Source organism: Lineus longissimus, chromosome 9 (assembly GCF_910592395.1).
Source record: "Lineus longissimus chromosome 9, tnLinLong1.2, whole genome shotgun sequence".
NCBI classification, from domain to species: Eukaryota; Metazoa; Nemertea; class Pilidiophora; order Heteronemertea; family Lineidae; genus Lineus; species Lineus longissimus.
The window spans coordinates 17,852,562-17,871,652 of record NC_088316.1 but is presented as its reverse complement, the minus strand read 5'-3'; the positions used below and the strand labels follow the sequence as shown (position 1 = coordinate 17,871,652).

The 19,091-nt window shown below is 39.9% G+C and overlaps 2 protein-coding genes and 1 non-coding gene across 4 annotated transcripts in view; 2 read left to right on the top strand and 1 right to left on the bottom strand.

Moving 5' to 3' along the window:
• Positions 1 to 603: 603 nt before the first annotated feature.
• On the top strand, positions 604 to 6,819 carry LOC135493259 (protein SDA1 homolog). The gene is made up of 16 exons (XM_064780402.1): positions 604 to 759; positions 1,353 to 1,556; positions 1,910 to 2,092; positions 2,288 to 2,353; positions 2,577 to 2,669; positions 2,877 to 2,951; positions 3,265 to 3,366; positions 3,594 to 3,825; positions 4,013 to 4,071; positions 4,339 to 4,415; positions 4,664 to 4,838; positions 5,009 to 5,138; positions 5,299 to 5,393; positions 5,648 to 5,841; positions 6,038 to 6,122; positions 6,454 to 6,819. The coding sequence occupies exons 1-16, from the start codon at positions 682 to 684 to the stop codon at positions 6,661 to 6,663; spliced, it is 2,058 nt and encodes a 685-aa protein (XP_064636472.1). The 5' UTR covers positions 604 to 681; the 3' UTR covers positions 6,664 to 6,819.
• Positions 6,820 to 7,247: 428 nt separating this feature from the next.
• Trnaq-cug (transfer RNA glutamine (anticodon CUG)) lies at positions 7,248 to 7,319 on the bottom strand. Its single transcript has one exon. It is a non-coding gene; the product is annotated as a tRNA-Gln (tRNA).
• A 976-nt stretch (positions 7,320 to 8,295) lies between these two features.
• Positions 8,296 to 19,091, top strand: part of LOC135493273 (ETS-related transcription factor Elf-4-like) — a 42,848-nt gene continuing 32,052 nt past the window's right edge. Inside the window, exons 1-3 of one of the 2 annotated variants that reach the window (XM_064780427.1) lie at positions 8,296 to 8,464; positions 16,505 to 16,595; positions 16,756 to 17,005. In XM_064780427.1, coding sequence (XP_064636497.1) covers positions 16,506 to 16,595; positions 16,756 to 17,005 — 340 coding nt within the window. In that variant the 5' untranslated portion in view covers positions 8,296 to 8,464; position 16,505. Of the gene's footprint in view, positions 8,465 to 14,463; positions 15,095 to 16,504; positions 16,596 to 16,755; positions 17,006 to 19,091 lie in introns of those variants that run through there. The other variant, XM_064780426.1, reaches the window with a different exon arrangement.

The following is a 19,091-nucleotide window of genomic DNA, read 5'->3' as shown; positions in this document are numbered from 1 at the left end:
TCGAATAAGGAATTAGGCGAAACAGAAATAGGCGGAACAGGAATAGGCGAAACAGGAATACACCAATTTAACATAATATAGACCTAGGCCTAATATCAAAAAGGTGAGAGCAATGATTTAAAAAACTTAGGTTGTTGAATGTTGCAGCTTCCAGATGGATGGCCTTCATTCTGTGATAAAAATATTTTCAACTGCAAGTGATTTTACTTTTGAAACTTGCAACGGATTCTGACGGATTTATAGTCCTGCGCCATACACGTGTCAGGACTTTAGTTTCATGGTTCCCGCAAGAGGAAAGAGAAGGTCACCTGACATATGGAATTCGTCAACGCATGCGCCATGAGCACTACCACTTTTACCACAGAATTGGGGGAACAATAATGATCAGCCAACAAGCGTGGGAGCCAGATAAATCCGCGAGAACATTGAGACGACAAAGTTGAATTATTTCTAAAATTATTGTGTACCCTTCCAGCTACTTAAGTGAAAAAAGACACTATTTTTATTAATAAACAAACTTATTAGTTGCATCACTTAATTTCGAATAATTTTATGGTGATGTCTAAATTGGCTTTCGTTAGATTTTACCTGTACAATTTTTACTTCCGGTTTTGATGCAACAACGTGTTTCTCCACAAAACACAAATTTAGCCCTAATTCAGTGATTTTAGGCATGTGATCATGACTAACAAATTACCTAGCAATCTACCGCAACTCCAAAATCTAATCAAACGTGATCCAAATTCATACAAAGATGAGGTAACTTAGCTATTTCTGGCTTCTTCTAGGCATGGTCTTGGCCTGGGCTGCAGTTCAGTTCACTGTTCATATGCAGCCTCTGGCAACCGGCACTAGCTGTAGCCTGTGGTGTAGGCTGGGCTCTTACTCTGAGTCGTGAGTGACCGGTGACGACAGACACAATCACAGTCCGACACACTGAGTCTGACTGACACAGGCCAGCCATTGGGGTAGGGCAGGGACACCGTTTGATAATCTGCCGTGCCTGGTACTGGTAGTGGTACGGGTAGGCTGGTCGGTAGCCTACGCGTTTTAGTCTGTCTGACTAGTAGTGACTGTAGTGTAAGGCCGGTTGCCTAAAGTTTTTTGTTCTAAAATCAATGACAATAACACAATAATGGCAATGCATTGAGTGTTGCTGTTCCAAATAAGTAAGGCCTCAAAAGTCAAAGACAAAAGAGGAGTCCAAAGGATTGCAACACTAGGCCCTTAGTGCTGCACTATTAATACTATTACTATGCTATCGGACATCCCAAGTAATGTAAATGTTTCACTAGTGGAGTTCGCACATGCCCACACACATGCTCTAATTCACTTCATTTTTTTTCTTTCAGTTCATGCAGCAATACAACCATTACCAGTCCAATTTACAAATCTTCTTACTGCGGCCGTCTCAGTACTCCAAGACCTTATCAGAACTAGTAATCTTCCTTAGTCAGGTTGCTCATTGTTATCACGAAGAACTTTCAGAGTATCCACAGGAACTAAGAGACTTGCTACACCAACATGCTACAGTTCTAGACAGTGACATGAGATCTGTAAGTTTTTATAAGGATTTGTCCTGAAGATCATTTTGACATTCTCTATAATGTACTTATTTCGTTACACCTTGAGCTCAGCAGAACAACCTGATTGTTACACCCATCATCTAATGATGCTTCAGTTTTTGATCTGGGGCAACTTTGATGAAACCGAATCAGGCCAGACATCTTTAAACTGAAGTTTGTTGTTGAGTTATGCTAATCTTTCTACACTTAAAAATTGTGAGAGTTACAAAATACAAACAGCTTTCAAGTCTTGAACATGAGGATTTGTTTTGTTAGTTCTATTGCTCAGGTCCTAAGTTCGCACCAATTATTGCCCGTCTAGTAGCTAGGTTATATATTTTCAGACTTTGTGTAAGGCTCTGATCTTACTGAGGAACAAAGGTCTGATACCTGCTGTCAGTGTTTTGGAGCTCTTCTTTGAACTCTTTAAATGCCAAGACAAACTGCTGAGGAAGACTCTTTACACCTATATAGTACAGGACATCAAGAATGTGAATGCCAAACATAAGAATGCAAAATTAAATACGGTAAGACACTTTGATATGACTTTTCATTCTCAGAGTCAGCTCACAGTGTTCTCCTGGTAATGGTTCCCCCTCTGACTTTTAAGATCTATTGAATTCAAAAGTCATCATTAGTCGAAATGTTCTCAACCTTTCATCCATTTTAACTAGATCCTCAACTGGGAACCCTCCTTTAAAAGCTGTTGCATTCTTTTTCAGACTCTTCAGAATTTCATGTACACCATGCTCAGAGATAGTAATGCTATAGCGGCTAAAATGTCTCTGGTAAGTATATGAATGTAGTAACAAATTTACCCTACTTGTTCCTGATCATCAGAAGGGGCCTTGGTCCAACGCTAACAGAAAAAGCGCAAACAATGCGACTATGTATCCTTGGTTAGTGTCATTATAAACCTACAACAGATCCAGATATTTGCATCTCATTTGATGCCACCCTTCTGACTTGGGTTCTTAAAACTGTGGTTATTTTGATTATTTTTCCCTGTAGGATGTAATGGTTGAACTGTACAGACGTAATGTGTGGAATGATTCCAAGACTGTGAATGTCATCACAACTGCTTGTTTCTCGAAGGTTACAAAGGTTTGTATCCATTGTTTAAATTGTATTCATTTTATTCATTGCATTGTTAAAGGAGGTGTTGATAGGAATGTAGAGAAACTAATACTGCAAAAAGGTTACTTCAGGAAGGACTATTTGTTGTCATCTAGTGACCTACATTTACTTCTTGACTTCATGACTTGTTGTTTAAGACTCAGACAAAAACACATTATTTTCTTTGTTTTTAAGATTTTGGTTGGAGCCCTTCAGTTTTTCCTCGGAAGAGATGAAGCTGATGAAGTATTGAGTGACAGTGAATCTGATGTAAGTGTGCAACAGGATGCCTTAACTCTCAATCCGGGAAACTGCCAAATTTTTACAAATCTTTTACTGATTATGAGTAACTTTCTATCAACAATGATGTGGATGTCAACTGGGGTTAACATTGCATAGTTTTCGAACTGACAGAAAGCAAAAAACCTCTTCAATGAGAACTCTACACAAAGTTAGTGGTTGACCCCTGCCTGGGGGAGGTAAAGGATTTCCATTTACCAGTGCATAATTACACATTGCATTGTAAGAAAGTAACTGCTTGATTCATATACCTATTATTCATTCCATGTATCCTATCTTTCAGTCGGAACAGAAGACAGAAAAAGAGCTTCTCCTTGGACACAGGGTTGGTAAGAAGTCGAAAAAACGACAGAAAAAGTTGGACAGGGCTTTGAAAGTATTGAAGGTAGGTTCTCTTTGTGGTTTTTCTCCACAACATCTATTTTCGGAGTACATACGGTGCCGGCTAGGCTTGCAAAGAGAAGGACAGGCTGATTTGACTTGTGGTGCTGTATGAAATCCACTGGATTTTTTATGCTGAAACTTTTCGTATTCAGGGATATAAATATTAATGATATAATTGAAAATTAGTCGAGCATTATCAAAACTACTGAAATGTTTCACTTCTTGCAGAAAAACAAGAAAAAGAAAAAAGTCCAGCCATTTAACTTCTCCGCCCTTCACCTGATTCATGACCCACAAGGCTTTGCTGAGAAATTATTTCGACAGTTGGAGAGCAGTAATGAGAGATTCGAAGTGAAAGTCATGATGATCAACTTGGTTTCACGACTAATTGGAATCCATCAACTCTTCTTGTTGAATTTTTATCCCTTCCTCCAGAGGTTCCTTCAGCCACATCAAAGAGGTAAGAAATCCCATTTCCAGTGAAAACGCGTGAAGACCACTTATCTAATGCTGAATTGCTGCTTCTTCTTTATCAAATGTCAGTGAATCTTATCTGTCACCATCTGTCAACAGTTTCGCACTGTTCTTGAGAATACAATATATTCACACCGAGTCCTGTATTTCCTTACCATTTTCTATTTCTACAGATGTGACAAAGTTACTTACCTACGCTGCTCAGTCATGTCATGAGTTGGTCCCTCCAGATGTAAGTACTCATAAACGTTTAAAAAGTAAAGTTTGGGTTGAAATTCTGACTGGAATAATGATAACAGTTATCATCCAATATCACACTTTAATCCCAAATATCTAATGATGATGATATCAACAACAAATAATCTTTATAGTACATTTCCAACAGGCCTCTATGGCACCAAACGAGAAGCTGTGATATGCACCATCACCTGAGAGTTCGCTCAGACAATTTGGCCTCCCTCTATTAGTTACAATCAGTTTAGATTGCTTTATTTTACAGGCTATGGAACCAGTGATGATGGCAGTCGCAAATAATTTTATCACAGAGAGAAATTCAGGAGAAGTCATGGCTGTGGGGTAAGGTTTCCTGTGACATTGAAATCACGCACTACAAAGTTCTCAAGAGGCTACATGAAAAAAATGCCTATAACTTTTGGTTACAATCTATCCCAGTAAGCAAGTCAGGAGGTTTGTTGCATTATCTCTGAAAAAGAGACCTTCGACAACAGACTAAGTTTAGGAGAAGGTATGATAGAGGAAGCTCCAGACTTGAGCTAAGCAAAAATTGGTTGTACATGTATATGGTTCACGTTTTCAAATTCCAGGTTAAATGCTGTGAGGGAAATCTGTGCCAGGTGTCCATTGGCCATGGATGAGGATTTACTGCGGGATCTTGTTCAGTATAAAAACCACAAAGACAAAAGCGTGATAATGGCTGCCAGGTCACTGATACAGTTGTTTAGGACGACCGGTTCACATTTATTGCATAAGAAGGACAGAGTAGGTCTGAAAATAAAATTGGTGCTTGATTAAATAGTAGTTGTTCTGTGTCGGTGTCACAGAGATTAACAGACCACATCTTGCTACAACATTTGACAACATCTTTGGTCTCGAAGCCATTTGATAATTTGAAAAAGTATGAAATCATGATGTTAATTACCAACTTTCAGGGCAGACCAACAGAAGCTGCAAAAGAAGCCTCATCATTAGTGTACGGGGACGTGGACAGGAAAGACTACATTCCTGGGGCTGAGGTGCTCAAGACTGTTGAGGAGATTGAAAAGGAAAAACAAGACCAAGGTGAGCAGGGGTGGAGATCATCTCCGTCACATTGGTTTTCATCATTGCGGGACTCCGTCACAGCCGCCAAATTCCTTTGTACATTTTCATGTTCTATCTTAGACATGCTGGATAAGTTGGATTAGTCTGCCAGTCTCGACCTTACTATCATGTTTTTCAGATGAATGGAGCTCAGACTCTGAGGAAGAAGAGGAGGCAGATGATGACAGTGATGGCTGGGTTGATGTGCATCATTCATCAGATGAGGAACCAGAGGTGAGGAATGACAACCTTTTTGCTGTTTTGAAGGTGGCAGTTATTGTCTACTGATGTAATGATTTAAACTTTACTAAATGCTGGAGGATGCTGTTTACTGTATGTTGACCCTTGTTGGAAAGCCCATGAAGTAAACGTTTGTTTGTTTATTGTCTCCTCTACTTAAACGGCCTTCTAGAGAAGACTTGAGACACTGTTTCATTTGTTCAATTACACCTATTAAAACGTTTTTTAAACTTCATGCCTTTCTTCAGGTGACAGAAGAAATGAACGCAATGGCCCCCGAAGACAAAGTAGCGAAAGCAAAGGATGTGACTCAATCTCGTATTTTGTCTCAAGATGAGTTCAAACAGATCAGAGTGAGGCAGATGGCGAAAGAAATGGACACAGATAAGAATCCATCTAATAAACGTAAACGGGAACCGTTAGATGTGGAGCAATTGGAAAGGTATTTATAAACAAGACCCCCTTTCCCCCCGTTACAGGCAGTGTTCATGTTGTTAATGTAATGCATTTAGAAATCTTGCATCAAATTGCAAAACACAGCGCATTGTAGAATGCTGAAGTAGAGCGAGCAAGTTGGCCATTATTAAAGTTTGGACTGATTTACTCTCTCTTAGTAACACAAATGCATTTTGTTTTAGGGGAGAGATAGTTAGATTAGACGACATTGAGCGTGTTCACAAGAAAAGAGCTCATGATTACAAGTCAAGACTTGCCACAGTCATGGTAGGTACAGTTGACTCCAGTTGTGAACAAAAACAATTCGGATTAAAAGCAGTGTCCTTACTCGAGAGGGTGTCCTCAAAAGGCACCACTGAATGGTGCTATGTCACTGGAGTATTGCATAGTTGTGTCAGAGACGATTTTATCTTGGTTTTGCCATCTTTTTAATGCATACCATAAAAGAACACCATGAAAAGAGATTCTGTGTTGTGGAAATCTGTTTAATGAATTCTTATTCCCATTTGTCCCAAATGGTCTTCTGAGGACAAAGTCACATCTTAGAATGCAGGGATAGTTAGGTTTACTTGAACACATTCTAATTCTTTGCCTGCAGGCTGGACGGGAAGGTCGTGAGAAGTTTGGTAAATGGAAGGACACGAAGATGAACCCGCATGCAAGTACGACGAATAAACAGAAGAAAAAGAATCAGAACTTTATGATGATCAAACACAAAGTGCAGAAAAAACAGAAAAGATCATTTAGAGACAAACAGCTGGCTCTGAAACATTCCCTGCTGAAGAAAATGAAGAATAAGATGCGATAGGGAAAGGAAGAGACTGAGTAACTGTTAACTGTAAACCCCTTTTTTTTAAACTTAATAGTTTGTGGTTGTGGCATCAGGCAGTACAATCTCAAAAATTCGGGTCTTCAACATGTTTAACGGTTTTGTCGTTAAAGTTAATAAAAAGTCGATTATTTAGAGCTGCCAGTTGGTTTTTCTTTCCAAAAGTTTCTGCCTTGAAAAATATCATGGAGATTTTCCGTTCGCTCGCCTCGGCAGTTTGCGAGTGCTAAGAGTATTAATAGTTGAGCCATGCAAAGGAAACTCATCCTGGATAATGTTACCACAAGAAAGTCCTCCATGGTCTAGTGTTGGCCAGGCAAAACGCGAGGGTCAAGATGTCTTATATTCCTGCCCCAACTAAGTACACCAGGAAATTAGTCTCATTGTTGGGACAAAGAAGTAACCCTTGGGGATTCTGGTCCCAGCCCCAAGAAAGTAGTGTATGGAATATCCAAAACCGAAAGAACGTTGTCTGGTAGTGGTTAGAAGGGTAATGGTTGATCATAAAAGATCATAAAAAGGGCACAAAAAATGTGAAGAAAAAAGCGCTCTTTCACAAAAGTAGGTCCCGCCGAGATTTGAACTCGGATCGCAGGATTCAGAGTCCTGAGTGCTAACCATTACACCACGGGACCTTGGCTGAAAATGGCGAGGCTTTTTTGATTATTAAATTCTAGTAAATATATTACACGCCAGAGTTGTGAGTATATTGATTCATTGCTGTTATTTTGGCTCATATCAACGTTAGAGAATCAAGGTACAATTACTGCAACCAAAAGAACATTCTGAGAATTACGTCCCCGAGTGGAAAAGATTGTATTGTAATTGGGCTATTTCATCAAGTGCTGCCCACCCGACGTATTTGCGGTCGATATTATATCCAATCCGCGTTAGCAGGTCATGTGATCTTTGAGAACTGGTTTCAACTTATGTTCAAACAAGATCTTTGTAAGTCTAATTTGATGGTGACCACCTACCGCAGCTCCTACCTATAGACCCCATTTAACACCTTCAGCGCCGAACCAGATAGATCTACGTGGCCCAAATCCGCCCTCCCCCTTTGAGCTGGTTATCGGAGTCTCATGGACTTCATTAAAGAACTACGCCATCGCCATCTTCAGGGCAAGGTAGGAACTGACTAGGCCAACCGGTCTTTTCAGTTCCTCCCGTGCCCTGAAGATGGCGTAGTTCAGAACTTTAAATGACTTCATGAAAGAACTACGCCATCGCCATCTTCAGGGCACGGGAGGAACTGACAAGGCCAACCGGTCTTTTCAGTTCTGACCTTGCCCTGAAGATGGCGATGGCGTAGTTCTTTAATGAAGTCCATGAGACTCCGATAACCAGATCAAAGGGGAGGGCGGATTTGGGCCACGTAGATCTATCTGGTTCGGCGCTGAAGGTGTTAAATGGAGTCTAGGTAGGAGCTGGTATAAGCTGCGGTAGTTGGTCACCATCAAATTAGACTTACAAATATCTTGTTTGAACATAAGTTGAAACCAGTTCTCAAAGATCACCTGCCAACGCGGATAGGGGGGGTGTAAACAAACAATTACAGAGCCAATATTGGTGGGAATTTCTTACTCTGACGTCATGTTCACATGATTTCGTGACTCACCCGTAAACAAAACTGGGAAATCCCTTTTTTATTTGCTTGTGTTTTGCTGAACAATTTGCTACTAATTCCGAGATTTTAGGGAGTTGCTTTGCACTGTCTGCACATTCCAGTTACTCGAAGACATCCAGTGCTTCATTCCCAAGAAAAAGGGAAGGATTTCAGGTTGGTATAATGGTGTTTTATTGCAAAATGAAAGGGTGTGCCCAAGTTTCTGTTGGCCTAGCCCTGGCGAACCTTGTCATGGTTGAGGTGATTTGGGCTTTGGAATAGAAAGTATAACTTTGACAGTACTCCATGTACTCAGCATAGCTTACACTATGATAGAAGTGCCCTGATCCCAGTGAAATTATTGGTATTGTCTGTCATGCCAAGTCTACATTATTTTGGGCAATAAAAAGTGGGATACGCCCCCCTTTTGTCAGTCCTGCCTTGACATTACAGACAGACACCGAGACAGTGCCAGGGTTGTCATCTCAATCATAGTTTACTTCGTGCCAGTCAGACTAGCGGAGGTTATTGTTGAGCACCATAATAAACCAGTGTTTGTCCATTGTGGTGAATAATTAGCATTAGCTTAGTTTTGGGTCTGTTAAGACTGATTCAAAGCCAGCTATCAAAACTGTAGTCTAGTGGCTGTGTCAGTTAATGTATGTCAGTTTTTAAGTCTCGAATCAGTAATTTAGTGCATTTTTCCCAATTCTTACTCTCAGGCTGCTTCAATTCTATGAACATAATTTTACTGTCTTCTCGAGTGTATTGATCAACCCAGATAGATCAGCTGACCTCATTTTATAGTGTCATATACAATACATGATTGTATATGCCTGCACAACTAGAATGATGACCTAATTTACAGATGTTTTGTCATGACCACATACCCAAGGTATGCGCAATGTTGTTCAATATCTTTATTTGTGTCTATGTATTGAGTGTTTAAAGTCATGGTCTGAGTATTGGGATTGGTGAAGACCAATATCAACTCCTTTTTGAATCTTGTAGAGGCACTAAAAAGACATCGAAGAATGAACATAGGCCTCATAACGATGTTTGCACTGCAAAGAATCTTATTGTAAAGGAGCTATTTTTTAGATCCCTGACAATGACCGATTGATTTGAAGGGTGATATCTAACTGGTTTACCATGATATAGTTATCCCGAATTGAACTTTCTTCAAACTTTGTCCGCCTTAAATGTTGTTATCATGAAGCAAAGTCAGGTTCAGGTCAGGGTATCTATATTTTATATGTTTTTAGGCTGCACTATCAAATTTAGAAACTTTGCCAACATGTTTTTTGCCAATTCAAATGAAGTTTAATTTTTTTTTCCTGTAAAGTGTAAACTAAAAGTAATAAACAATGCTAAGTATTTCATCGATACTTGATATTAACACTCGTACACGTCACAATGGCTGGGACTTTGCTTAGCATTAGTCCTTGACCCACCTCTGCCCTATTGCCAACATAATTCAATATATAAATGAGCCAGTTGTAACCCATTCAATGATCCATTTAATCCTGGCCAAATCCAATTGATTCTCCTCCGACTTACTCTAATCTTCTTTTGGAAATTAAATGCATGGTGACACTCTCAAGCCATGTTGCCAGTATTACATTGAACAGTGAAATAGTGATGTCCAACAATTGAAAATAACTGTGGAGAAGTGTTGTTGTGTCCAAAATGTCAAATTTAGATGCGTTGTGAATGAGTAGGATAGACCAAGGATAGTGTGTTCCAAGTCAGTTTTTATGAAATGGCAGGCGGCGTACGCAATTCTGGTTTGCGACATGTTCCGACTTGTTGACAGTAAAATCACTCTATAATAGGCCCTTATAATTGTTCTCTGGAAGTCGGACTATCATTATGCATATCCGCCTTGAATATCACTTTATCTGAACCTCATCAGATTGAAGGAAATTCCAGGAAATTCCACTAGAGATTCTCATTAATTAGCAATGCTGTGTCTGTTTGACCCTAATTGGTTAACATTGTTTTAAGGGTAGTTTCTCATCCGGGTTTCATAAATGTGACATCGTCATCGGCCTATAGGGGATTATAAAAATCCTTGCTGTGAAGTAAATAGCAGTATGGCCCAACACAATTTCCATGGCTTGAGTATTCAAAGCAACCATAATACAAGGCATTCTATCTCATTCTATTTCCAAGTAAATTATTCACATTTAAAAAATGCAGTCTTTAACCAGGAAGATTTGAGACAGATCTATGGCTGTAAAAGTCAGTTCATCTTTACACAGATCATGGAGAGATAATCAAAGGCACTTCATGGGTCTTCACCATTGCAAATGTCAAGTTCTATGATGGTACTAGTGAATTTAGCCTAGCTGTAATATATGACTTTTAAAAGAAGAATTTACAAAATCCTTTCATGCCATATCATGTTGTTGTTGCATGGTGTGATTGAGTCATTGACATTGCAGTTGACATGTTGCTCATAAACTCTCTCAACAATGGCTTCATATAAAGGGCTTTACAATCATTAGCTATCTTACTTATGGTCTGGCACAGTTTTCCTTCATGAAATACAAAGAATAGTCTGGTAATGTGATTACCATTGATGATAGTATTGAATGATAACAAATATAAATCAGGCATGATTGTTATTTTTTTGTGGGAAGTAGGACATCCCGGATTGATGCCTGATTAGTGGTTTTGTCAATATGATTTATCTACTCAAATCTCCTTAATCAAACTCGTCCTGCAGCTTCAGTACCCGAGTTGAACCTCCCAGAGTGAACACAGTCTCTGTTTAATAGCATGTCACCCTTCCTTTTGAGGAGAGCAATTGTCGGTCCCAAGGGTGTCTTAATACTCAGAGAGGTTCCACTGTATATATAACATAAGGTAAAAAATGTCCTTTGAATTATTTAGTCGAATATTTTAAAAATTTTACTGCGATTGCGGCCCCCTATCTGCTATCGCACAACATGTCGATAAGACCAAGACAGTCTGTTATTCTTTTGACCCTGACGTATGATTGATTGCCACTCTTTGGATAGCTTGTGCATTGCTCTACCACGATAAGCCTCTGATAACCTTAATTTAATGGGGTTTTGTACTTGTTGAACATTTTATGACATGATAGTTCAAGCCAGAGATAAATAAGCCTATTTTAGTTTTGTCAGTCCTGTTTTTGTCTGTGTCGGTGTACCTCCCTTTGAATTGAAAACCCGTCTGCTCTGAAGACTAAAAGAGTATTGTTGTTGCGATACTGGGAAAGGTCTGTACTGTACATTTCGTCAATTTCCTTTCTGTGCTGGGCTGTAGTCAAAACGGTATGCCTTTTTATAACGATTTTTATAGAATTTTTTAAAAGTGGTTTTCTGCCTCCCCAGAGAGCAGTTTCTGGGCGTTAGCAGTGTTGGTTGTGGAAAAAGTACTACCAGCGCCTTTGGCTGACATACATGTATATAGGCAAATGCAAAACTTTGCTGAATTTCATTGTTGTTATCTGGCATAGTCTGGCCAGGATGTGTGGAGGGTGGAGTAGCTTGATCACACTATACCACCCATCCATTAAGGATCATTGCCTCCTGCTGACCTTACCTCTGGGTCTGAGGACAGAACGAGAGATTCTACTGTGATTCCGATTCTACACCGATAACATGCGAGCATGCATTATGACTGACTATTGCCAATATTGGTATCACCTGGAGTATAGGGATTGGAAATAGATATAGTTTAGTGAACAGCATAAAAATGACCATGTATGTCATAGGAAATGCCAATACAAATACCAGTGTCAATAAAATTGAAAATCGGTGGAATCTTGTTGTCCTGAACCCTGGGTGACCCATATCACATTTTTATTACAAGTGCATAAAAACTTGCTTGAAGCTGTATCAAAGTGAAACTATATAATAATTGAATGTATTGCCATTGTCTGTGTTGGAAGTTTAATAACTGTGCCTGTGAAGTCAAACAGGAGCCGTTGGAAATTCGTTCTTGGAAATTCCTGTGCAAATGCGCCTAGGGCCAGGGGTGAATATAGGCTTAAATTGTCTGCACAAAATAAGTTAAGTTCTTTGGTTCACCACGTCTTGACAGGCTTCCTATTTAGGTGGTTTTTAAGTGCCTCATTACACCTATTTCAGTTAGGACACCACTTGGGGCAATCTTCTTCTACTAGGTGTTTTTGTGTATGCCCCTGTGTGTGTCATTGCCATCTGGCCCTTTTTCGTTGGTATTGCTGCTGTAGGGCTAGTATAAATGCAAGGAGGTAGGATTGCTTGTGGCGACTGTCTCTGAGTGTGGGGGTGACAGGGGCAATATCCATGCAGGATTTCGAGAAAGAGAGGTGCTTCCATAGGGGCACCTAGTTTTATATGTCGATTTCCCCAAATCTCGTGATCTTTTCAACAAATGTGACTAGTCACACCAAAACCAGGCGCATGTCGCACAGAAGATCAGCCTAAATGACACCAGAAGATAATGGAAGAAATTGATGTGCTCATATTTCACAAAAGGCAGACAATAGAGAAATGAACAAACAGTCCGTCTCAACCTGCCAAGCTCAGAGCGACATGCGCCTGGTTTTGCTGTGACGGATCACAAATTTACTTTACGGGGACATGAACAAGGGGAGAACAGGGTTTGCATTGACCGCTTGATAATATGTACATGAATTGTGGGCAGGAGAGTGTGCACTTTATGACATCAAAATTGAGTAATTGTGAAAAATTACTGGGCCTCGTTTGTATTAGTTCTGGAAATAGGCTCTGTTGGTCAAACAATGAAGGCCTAGATCCAATATGATAGTCCAATTACAACAATTTGTATTGAAATTATGCATCAGGCCAATAAAGTAGGAGTGATCTATGTTTCTGATCATCAGGGTACAGTTATCTCCATAAGTAACCTTGCACACTGTACACAACATCAACATGCTCAAGAAAGAGTTAGATCAGCTCCATGCTCACAGGTCCAAGGTTCCATCAGATGTGAAGTACTTCCCTTCTACACTTTAAAAGAAGATAGTTGTAACAGATCTTCTAGTACTGACCCATGTACTACTAGTATTTTCATATATCACAGGGTGTTGTTAGTAAATGGTCCCCGAGACATATGTCAGTCTGCTCCAATAATCAATATGTCAGTTTAATGGATAGATGATTGATTAAGGCACTGATGCATGATAGTATTAATTCAAATGGACATTTTTCAGTCAGTTTGCGACCCAGAAGAGTTCATTTTGTTGCAAATTTGTCCGTCTCTTCTCAATCCGAGTCATAGCGTGTTGAAAGCCGCAGGCGGTCCCCTCACCTTAGCCAAAATGTTACCCTCTCATTCTATAACTCAGACAACTTGTACCCGAAATCTTCTAATCAGTGAGTTGACCGCTTGGATTGCTTTGTGACAAGCAGCTGAGATTTGTTCAGGAATAATGTTATTCCACAATTGCCAATAACTCGGGAGGTTTTATGATAACCACCAGGCTTGTCGATGTGGTGAGTCAGATGATAAACCCACCTGACTGAGTAAAAATCTGGTTTCCCCATTTTCTAAAAATAGAATGCTTTCACTGTCACTGGCAACAGGTGGAAGTGTGCTGAAGTTACTTGTGACTTTAACAGTTGGGACCGGAATGAATTCTTTTTAAAATTAAAAATAAAACATCTTCCTTTTATCCCCAGCAAATGGTTAGCAGTTCACAGCAAACTTTCTCATTTCTGATAAAGGCAAGTGTTGCAAAAGTTGAAACACTCTTCTCATCTGAGCCCAGTGACAGTCTTTCTTTGGCACCGATATATTTTTAGTAGGCCCTGAATGTCAATAAACAAGTATCGCAACTACTGCTTTTGTTCATAAAGCAGTGCAGTTCTTTTCAATGGGATGTGCTCATTCCTCAATCAATGCTTCAATAATCCTCTTCAATAAATGCAATGACCTATTTATTTTCACATCACATGACATGTCAATTATATTAGGCCTTTAAGGAGCAAACGAGTGGCCATTTCCCTCGACCATATATGGGGTTGGAAATCCCAACCAAAACAGCATGTCACATAATTGGTCAGACCGTTTTTAATGCCAACAACATGAAAGCATGTCATTGAGTCATGTGCAGATAGACCAAGTCCACTAATGATGTCATGAACTGAATTTCGATGATAACAAGAACATGATTCAGTACGTCTGGTGATAGTCGGTGAATTCACCAACTATTTCTGGATTGGACTGCCGATCGAGTGCAATGAGAGGCATCTCAGGACTTCACTGACTTTGTTTCGCAGCGAACATTCTGAAGCTTGTGTTTGGTCATTGAAAGAATAACAAGCAGTTTTTTATCATTTTGGCAGGTCTTGTGAAATTAATTTGTAACTTTCAGATTTCTGGGGCTTTGGCCTTCTTGATAAGATTAGCCGAATGACTGGCATGGATTTCTGATGTTGGTGATATCACACTCCTTATTTCAAGAATGTGTTAAAAAGGGGATTACCATCAGCCAAGTATCCGATTCATGCGAGTTAAGGGATTTCCCATGCATTTTCAGTAGATTTGAGGATGTCCGACTGATGTCAGTGGATAAACTTATCACTTAGCTGTTATTCTTCTACTGATTTATTCAAACATTTTCTTGGATACATCAATAAAACAACTCTTCCTGTGTTGTGAACAGTACAAAAACTGTGCAGAATTTCCTTGCCTTTTTGGATAGACAGTTTCGTAAGGATCTTAGTGTGGGCCACCTCTTATGGTGCATACTATGGCTGCATCAGTCAAGTCAAGTTCTCTATCTGTAATGGGACAACCTTGGAATGCTTGGCTAGACAACAGGTAGTCTGCTCATTTTACATGGGTCTTTGGTTTTGCTTTTGCATGATGACATCCTAAACTCCCTATTTAGATCTTTATAAGATGCAAAAACCTAGATAATGAAGATGGATGGGCCTCCAGACTGAATCTGCCATGCCATCCTCTCAAAAGATGGGGCATGAGCCCTATCGAATCCACTGACCACTCCAAATTGGTCTTTTTGTATACAACTTGTCTTACATACATGTCTATGCGAATAATAAGAGCTACTGAGCAATAAGCTGTTAACCATGTCGGGCCATAGCTAGCATTTTAGTGTGGGGAGGGGGGGGGGAAATCATGTTCTAAGGCAATCGCCAGCATCTTGAAGTAGCTGAGAGATCGTGGTTCAAAATCTGACTGATGAGTACGGTACCACCCCTCAAGTCATGATCTTTTATTCTTCTTTTTAGTGCCAAGTCATGTCGAGTGATAACGATGATAATTATCATCATTATGAACACCAATGCATGACTTGAACTTCCTGAGACCAGGAAATCGTCCCCCCAGACACTTGACAGAACTGATTGTCATGATTGTGTAGGTCTTGTACTTCAGTTATGGGCTTGAGGGGATCCAAATTCTAAGGTGCATGTATCAAGGGGTCCTAAATCAAACATAGAATTCTTGGACATACATTTAACCAGAGGCTGAGTTAAAAGGACCAGAGGGGGCAGTGGTCTTTTTGGGGTTACTGAGTGGACCATAAAAAGGCCGACAACTTGGGAAATTACGCCCGCTTGACTATTGGTAGTGTTGATAGTAGGCAGTATGTTCCGTACCGGTAACTGTAGCTGTGCCGCTACTGCAGTACCACTATTGTTATTTACCCCAATTAGCGTGCAACTGGGTCATTAGGCGTGATGCAACTCATGGTGTAAGCCATATTTATCTGGCAGGATGCAGCAATATTACGCACTTGATTTGAAGAGTCAGTCCTAATCATTACTTCGAAAATCACCATTGTTTGATTTTGAGAATATATCAAAAAGTTTTATATGCATGGCCAATTAAGATTTTAATGAGACATTGAATCCTGTGGATGGGACAGGACGTATGATGATGGCACTAGTACTAATTCATGTGTCATCAAGAATTTAACGACTAGTCTTTATTCATTCTTGACATCATGCACACGCAAATAAAACTGCTGACATTTGCTCCCAGAAGCAGCTTCCATAAGGCAGTCATCCCCACTTACTCAGCAGATCCCAAGTTCTTGGTCGACCTCTGCACTAGACTTTTAATGTCAAAAGACTTATATGGTGGGACTTCTGCCTTTCTCGCTCACTTCTAGTTTGTGCTATTAACCCAATGAGCCAACTGTTGATAAATGATGACCCCCCTCACTCAAGATTTTGTCTCAAACCAATGTATCCATTGGTCTTTCAGTATGGAAGTGAGCTATGATCTCCCATTTGAAGATGTCCTTCTGCATCCTGGGGGTGAGGTAGAAATTCAGAGTGAAGAGGAAAGTATTGTGGTGAGTCCTTCTTCCATACTCTTGTAGATTAGTAATTGCACACCATTCAGTTCGCTGACCATTTCATTCAGGTTAAGTTTACTGTTAACCCAGGACATAAAGATCCTAGGACACACAGATCCCAGGACACATTGTATGTTCAATCACCTTATTTCTGCAGGAGGCTGGCCCCCCAGTAATAGTCCTACAGCAACCCGGTGAAGTTAACTCATTCACAAGTTTAAACGGCCTCGACTCCGACTATGGAGACGAAGAAAGTCTTTCAGGCAGCCCATCTAGTCATCAAAGTTTGCAAGAATACTACCGCAGCCTCCATCTTGAAGTGAACGAGCGTCTGTTGACGGATGAGGAGAGCGAGGAGGATGAGATGCCCATCAAGAGGAAGAAGAAGAAGAAGAGGAAGCTCATGTGTAAGTAATGCTGTAGTCTGAAAGAGTGGTCATGAAGTGGTTGCAAACACCAAACTTACAGCAACTTTTGTCACAGATGTGTTTTCCATGAACTCCAAACTGGACTGATATCAATGTTTGACAAGGTAAAGGTAGTTTCCCTTCCACTGGAACACCCCCACAGCGGAGGTCCTCTCAATTTCTTTAAAAGTGCAGCTTCTCTTACAAAGTTACCGGGACTCAAAGGAAATATGTGGCATGGTTTGCTATTAGCTTCAGAAGAGCCAGAGGGAATACTTTGGTGAAATTATTGAAGTTTCATTTGTGCACAATTTTGTTTCAGGGTGTCACGAAAGAGCTCTTACTTTTAGCTTTTACTGCTGCTTTTGTTTCCTGTTGCTTTTCTTTATGTTTTTATTTGAGGAATTTTATAACATGTGGATTTTCCCAAACAAAATTTAAAGTTGGGGTCTTAGACATATCAACTGCTGTAGAGGTTATCATCTGACTTTATACTTTAACCCTGGTCTGTCCTGAAAGCTAGAACTCAGATAAGCTGCTCAACCTGAGCATTTCTGACCAGTACTGACTTGGAAAGGCAAGTGGGACAAAGACCTGTCCAGGGTTGCACAGGGCCTCTTGACTGCTAGCTGAGAGTGAGAGTCCAAGCACTAAGTCCAAAGTGGCTCCCTGAAGCAGGTATTGTTCTTAAGCATAAAAGCGAGAGTCAAAGTTCTTTGTTTCTGTTGCTGTATTCTTTGCTTTTTGTGTTGCACCAATTTGCTCTAGGAGAAGATCAGAAGAGCGTGTCATCTACAGGGATATATATGGCCTGTTATAAAGGGGTTGTCCAGAAGTGATATCTAACAAGTTCATGTGATTGAAATTCCAGACATTTGCCCTCAGAGTATACATCAAACCTTGTACTATTTTCTCATAAAAACCATAATAGCATGCATGTGATCATGTTCATTAGGTTGTGTCATTGGAATTCTCACAGAACCAGCTTAAGGAGAATTATAAAAACTTTCTTGAACCTTTCTCAGGGTGAGGCATAAAACCTGTTGACTCTTCGTATTCAGTGATCGAAGACCAGGTCTTAGTGATCCAAGACGAACATTGACAGACTTGTATGGACTCTTCCTCCATGGTCAATTAAGCCTGATTTGCAAACCAGAAAGCTTAATTGGTGGCCAACTGTATTGGCAAGCAGCAGAACAATAAGAGAGTTAAGGCCTTTGCCATAAAAATATTGGAAAAGAAACCGCATCTTTCTTTCACTTTTCCTCTCATTATCTTCTTTCTTTCTTTACTTTAAAACAGCACAATAAATCTAAGTCGGTAAGACCAATTTCCTTTGGATGTTCTTAGAAGTTTTTTCTGTTTTTGATTTTTTTTCCTGAACTTTTCAAATTCCAATTTTGTCACCGAGTGTCTTTGTAATGTGTGAGTGTTATCGTAGATGATTTAACATTCCAGAGTTGGATGTAGTGTTTGAGCTTGATTATTGTTACGTCACATGTTGATGGTTGATTTCTCGTTATTGCATGCTTCTGTCAAAATGTCCTATGGTTTCTTTTCATTTGAGGCCATGCAGAACTAGGGGAAGTTTTAATTTTGATGGGAGTTTTTTTCTTGGTGCATCTTTTTGAGATGTCAAACATTACAGTACCGGAGAAAAACCTTTCAGAATGTGACCCTAGATTGGCCTGGAACAGATAACTCATTATCCAATTTGTTGGATCAATTAGCTGACATAATTGGCATTAATTGACAACAATTTAGACCTTGTGTGACCTTTGCATGGTCAGGCAAAGGTCTTTAAGATATCTGTTTAGCCGTCTTTCAGATTTAATTATTCCAGGCTCAGCTGGAATACCACTTTTCCACATTTTTCAATAGGAGTCCATTAAATTACTCTCCCCCAGCCGCAGTCATGAAGGACTTAATTAAGAATAAGGGCATCTACATGTACTTCATGTTAAAGGCCTCTTATGTCTTCACACTTTCTTGTATACTTTGTACAGTGCAGTTTTGTTGAATTATCACTTTCGACTAGATTTTGTTTTGAAAAATATGGACAATTATCCCATCTTGCACAGTATCA

Excerpts from the sequence above, each read along its gene's own strand:
- LOC135493259 (XM_064780402.1), top strand. The coding sequence starts at position 682 with ATGACTAACAAATTACCTAGCAATCTACCGCAACTCCAAAATCTAATC. Across the intron at positions 1,557-1,909 it reads TAGACAGTGACATGAGATCT|ACTTTGTGTAAGGCTCTGAT; the intron begins GTAAGTTTTTAT and ends ATATATTTTCAG. Across the intron at positions 5,394-5,647 it reads CATCAGATGAGGAACCAGAG|GTGACAGAAGAAATGAACGC; the intron begins GTGAGGAATGAC and ends GCCTTTCTTCAG.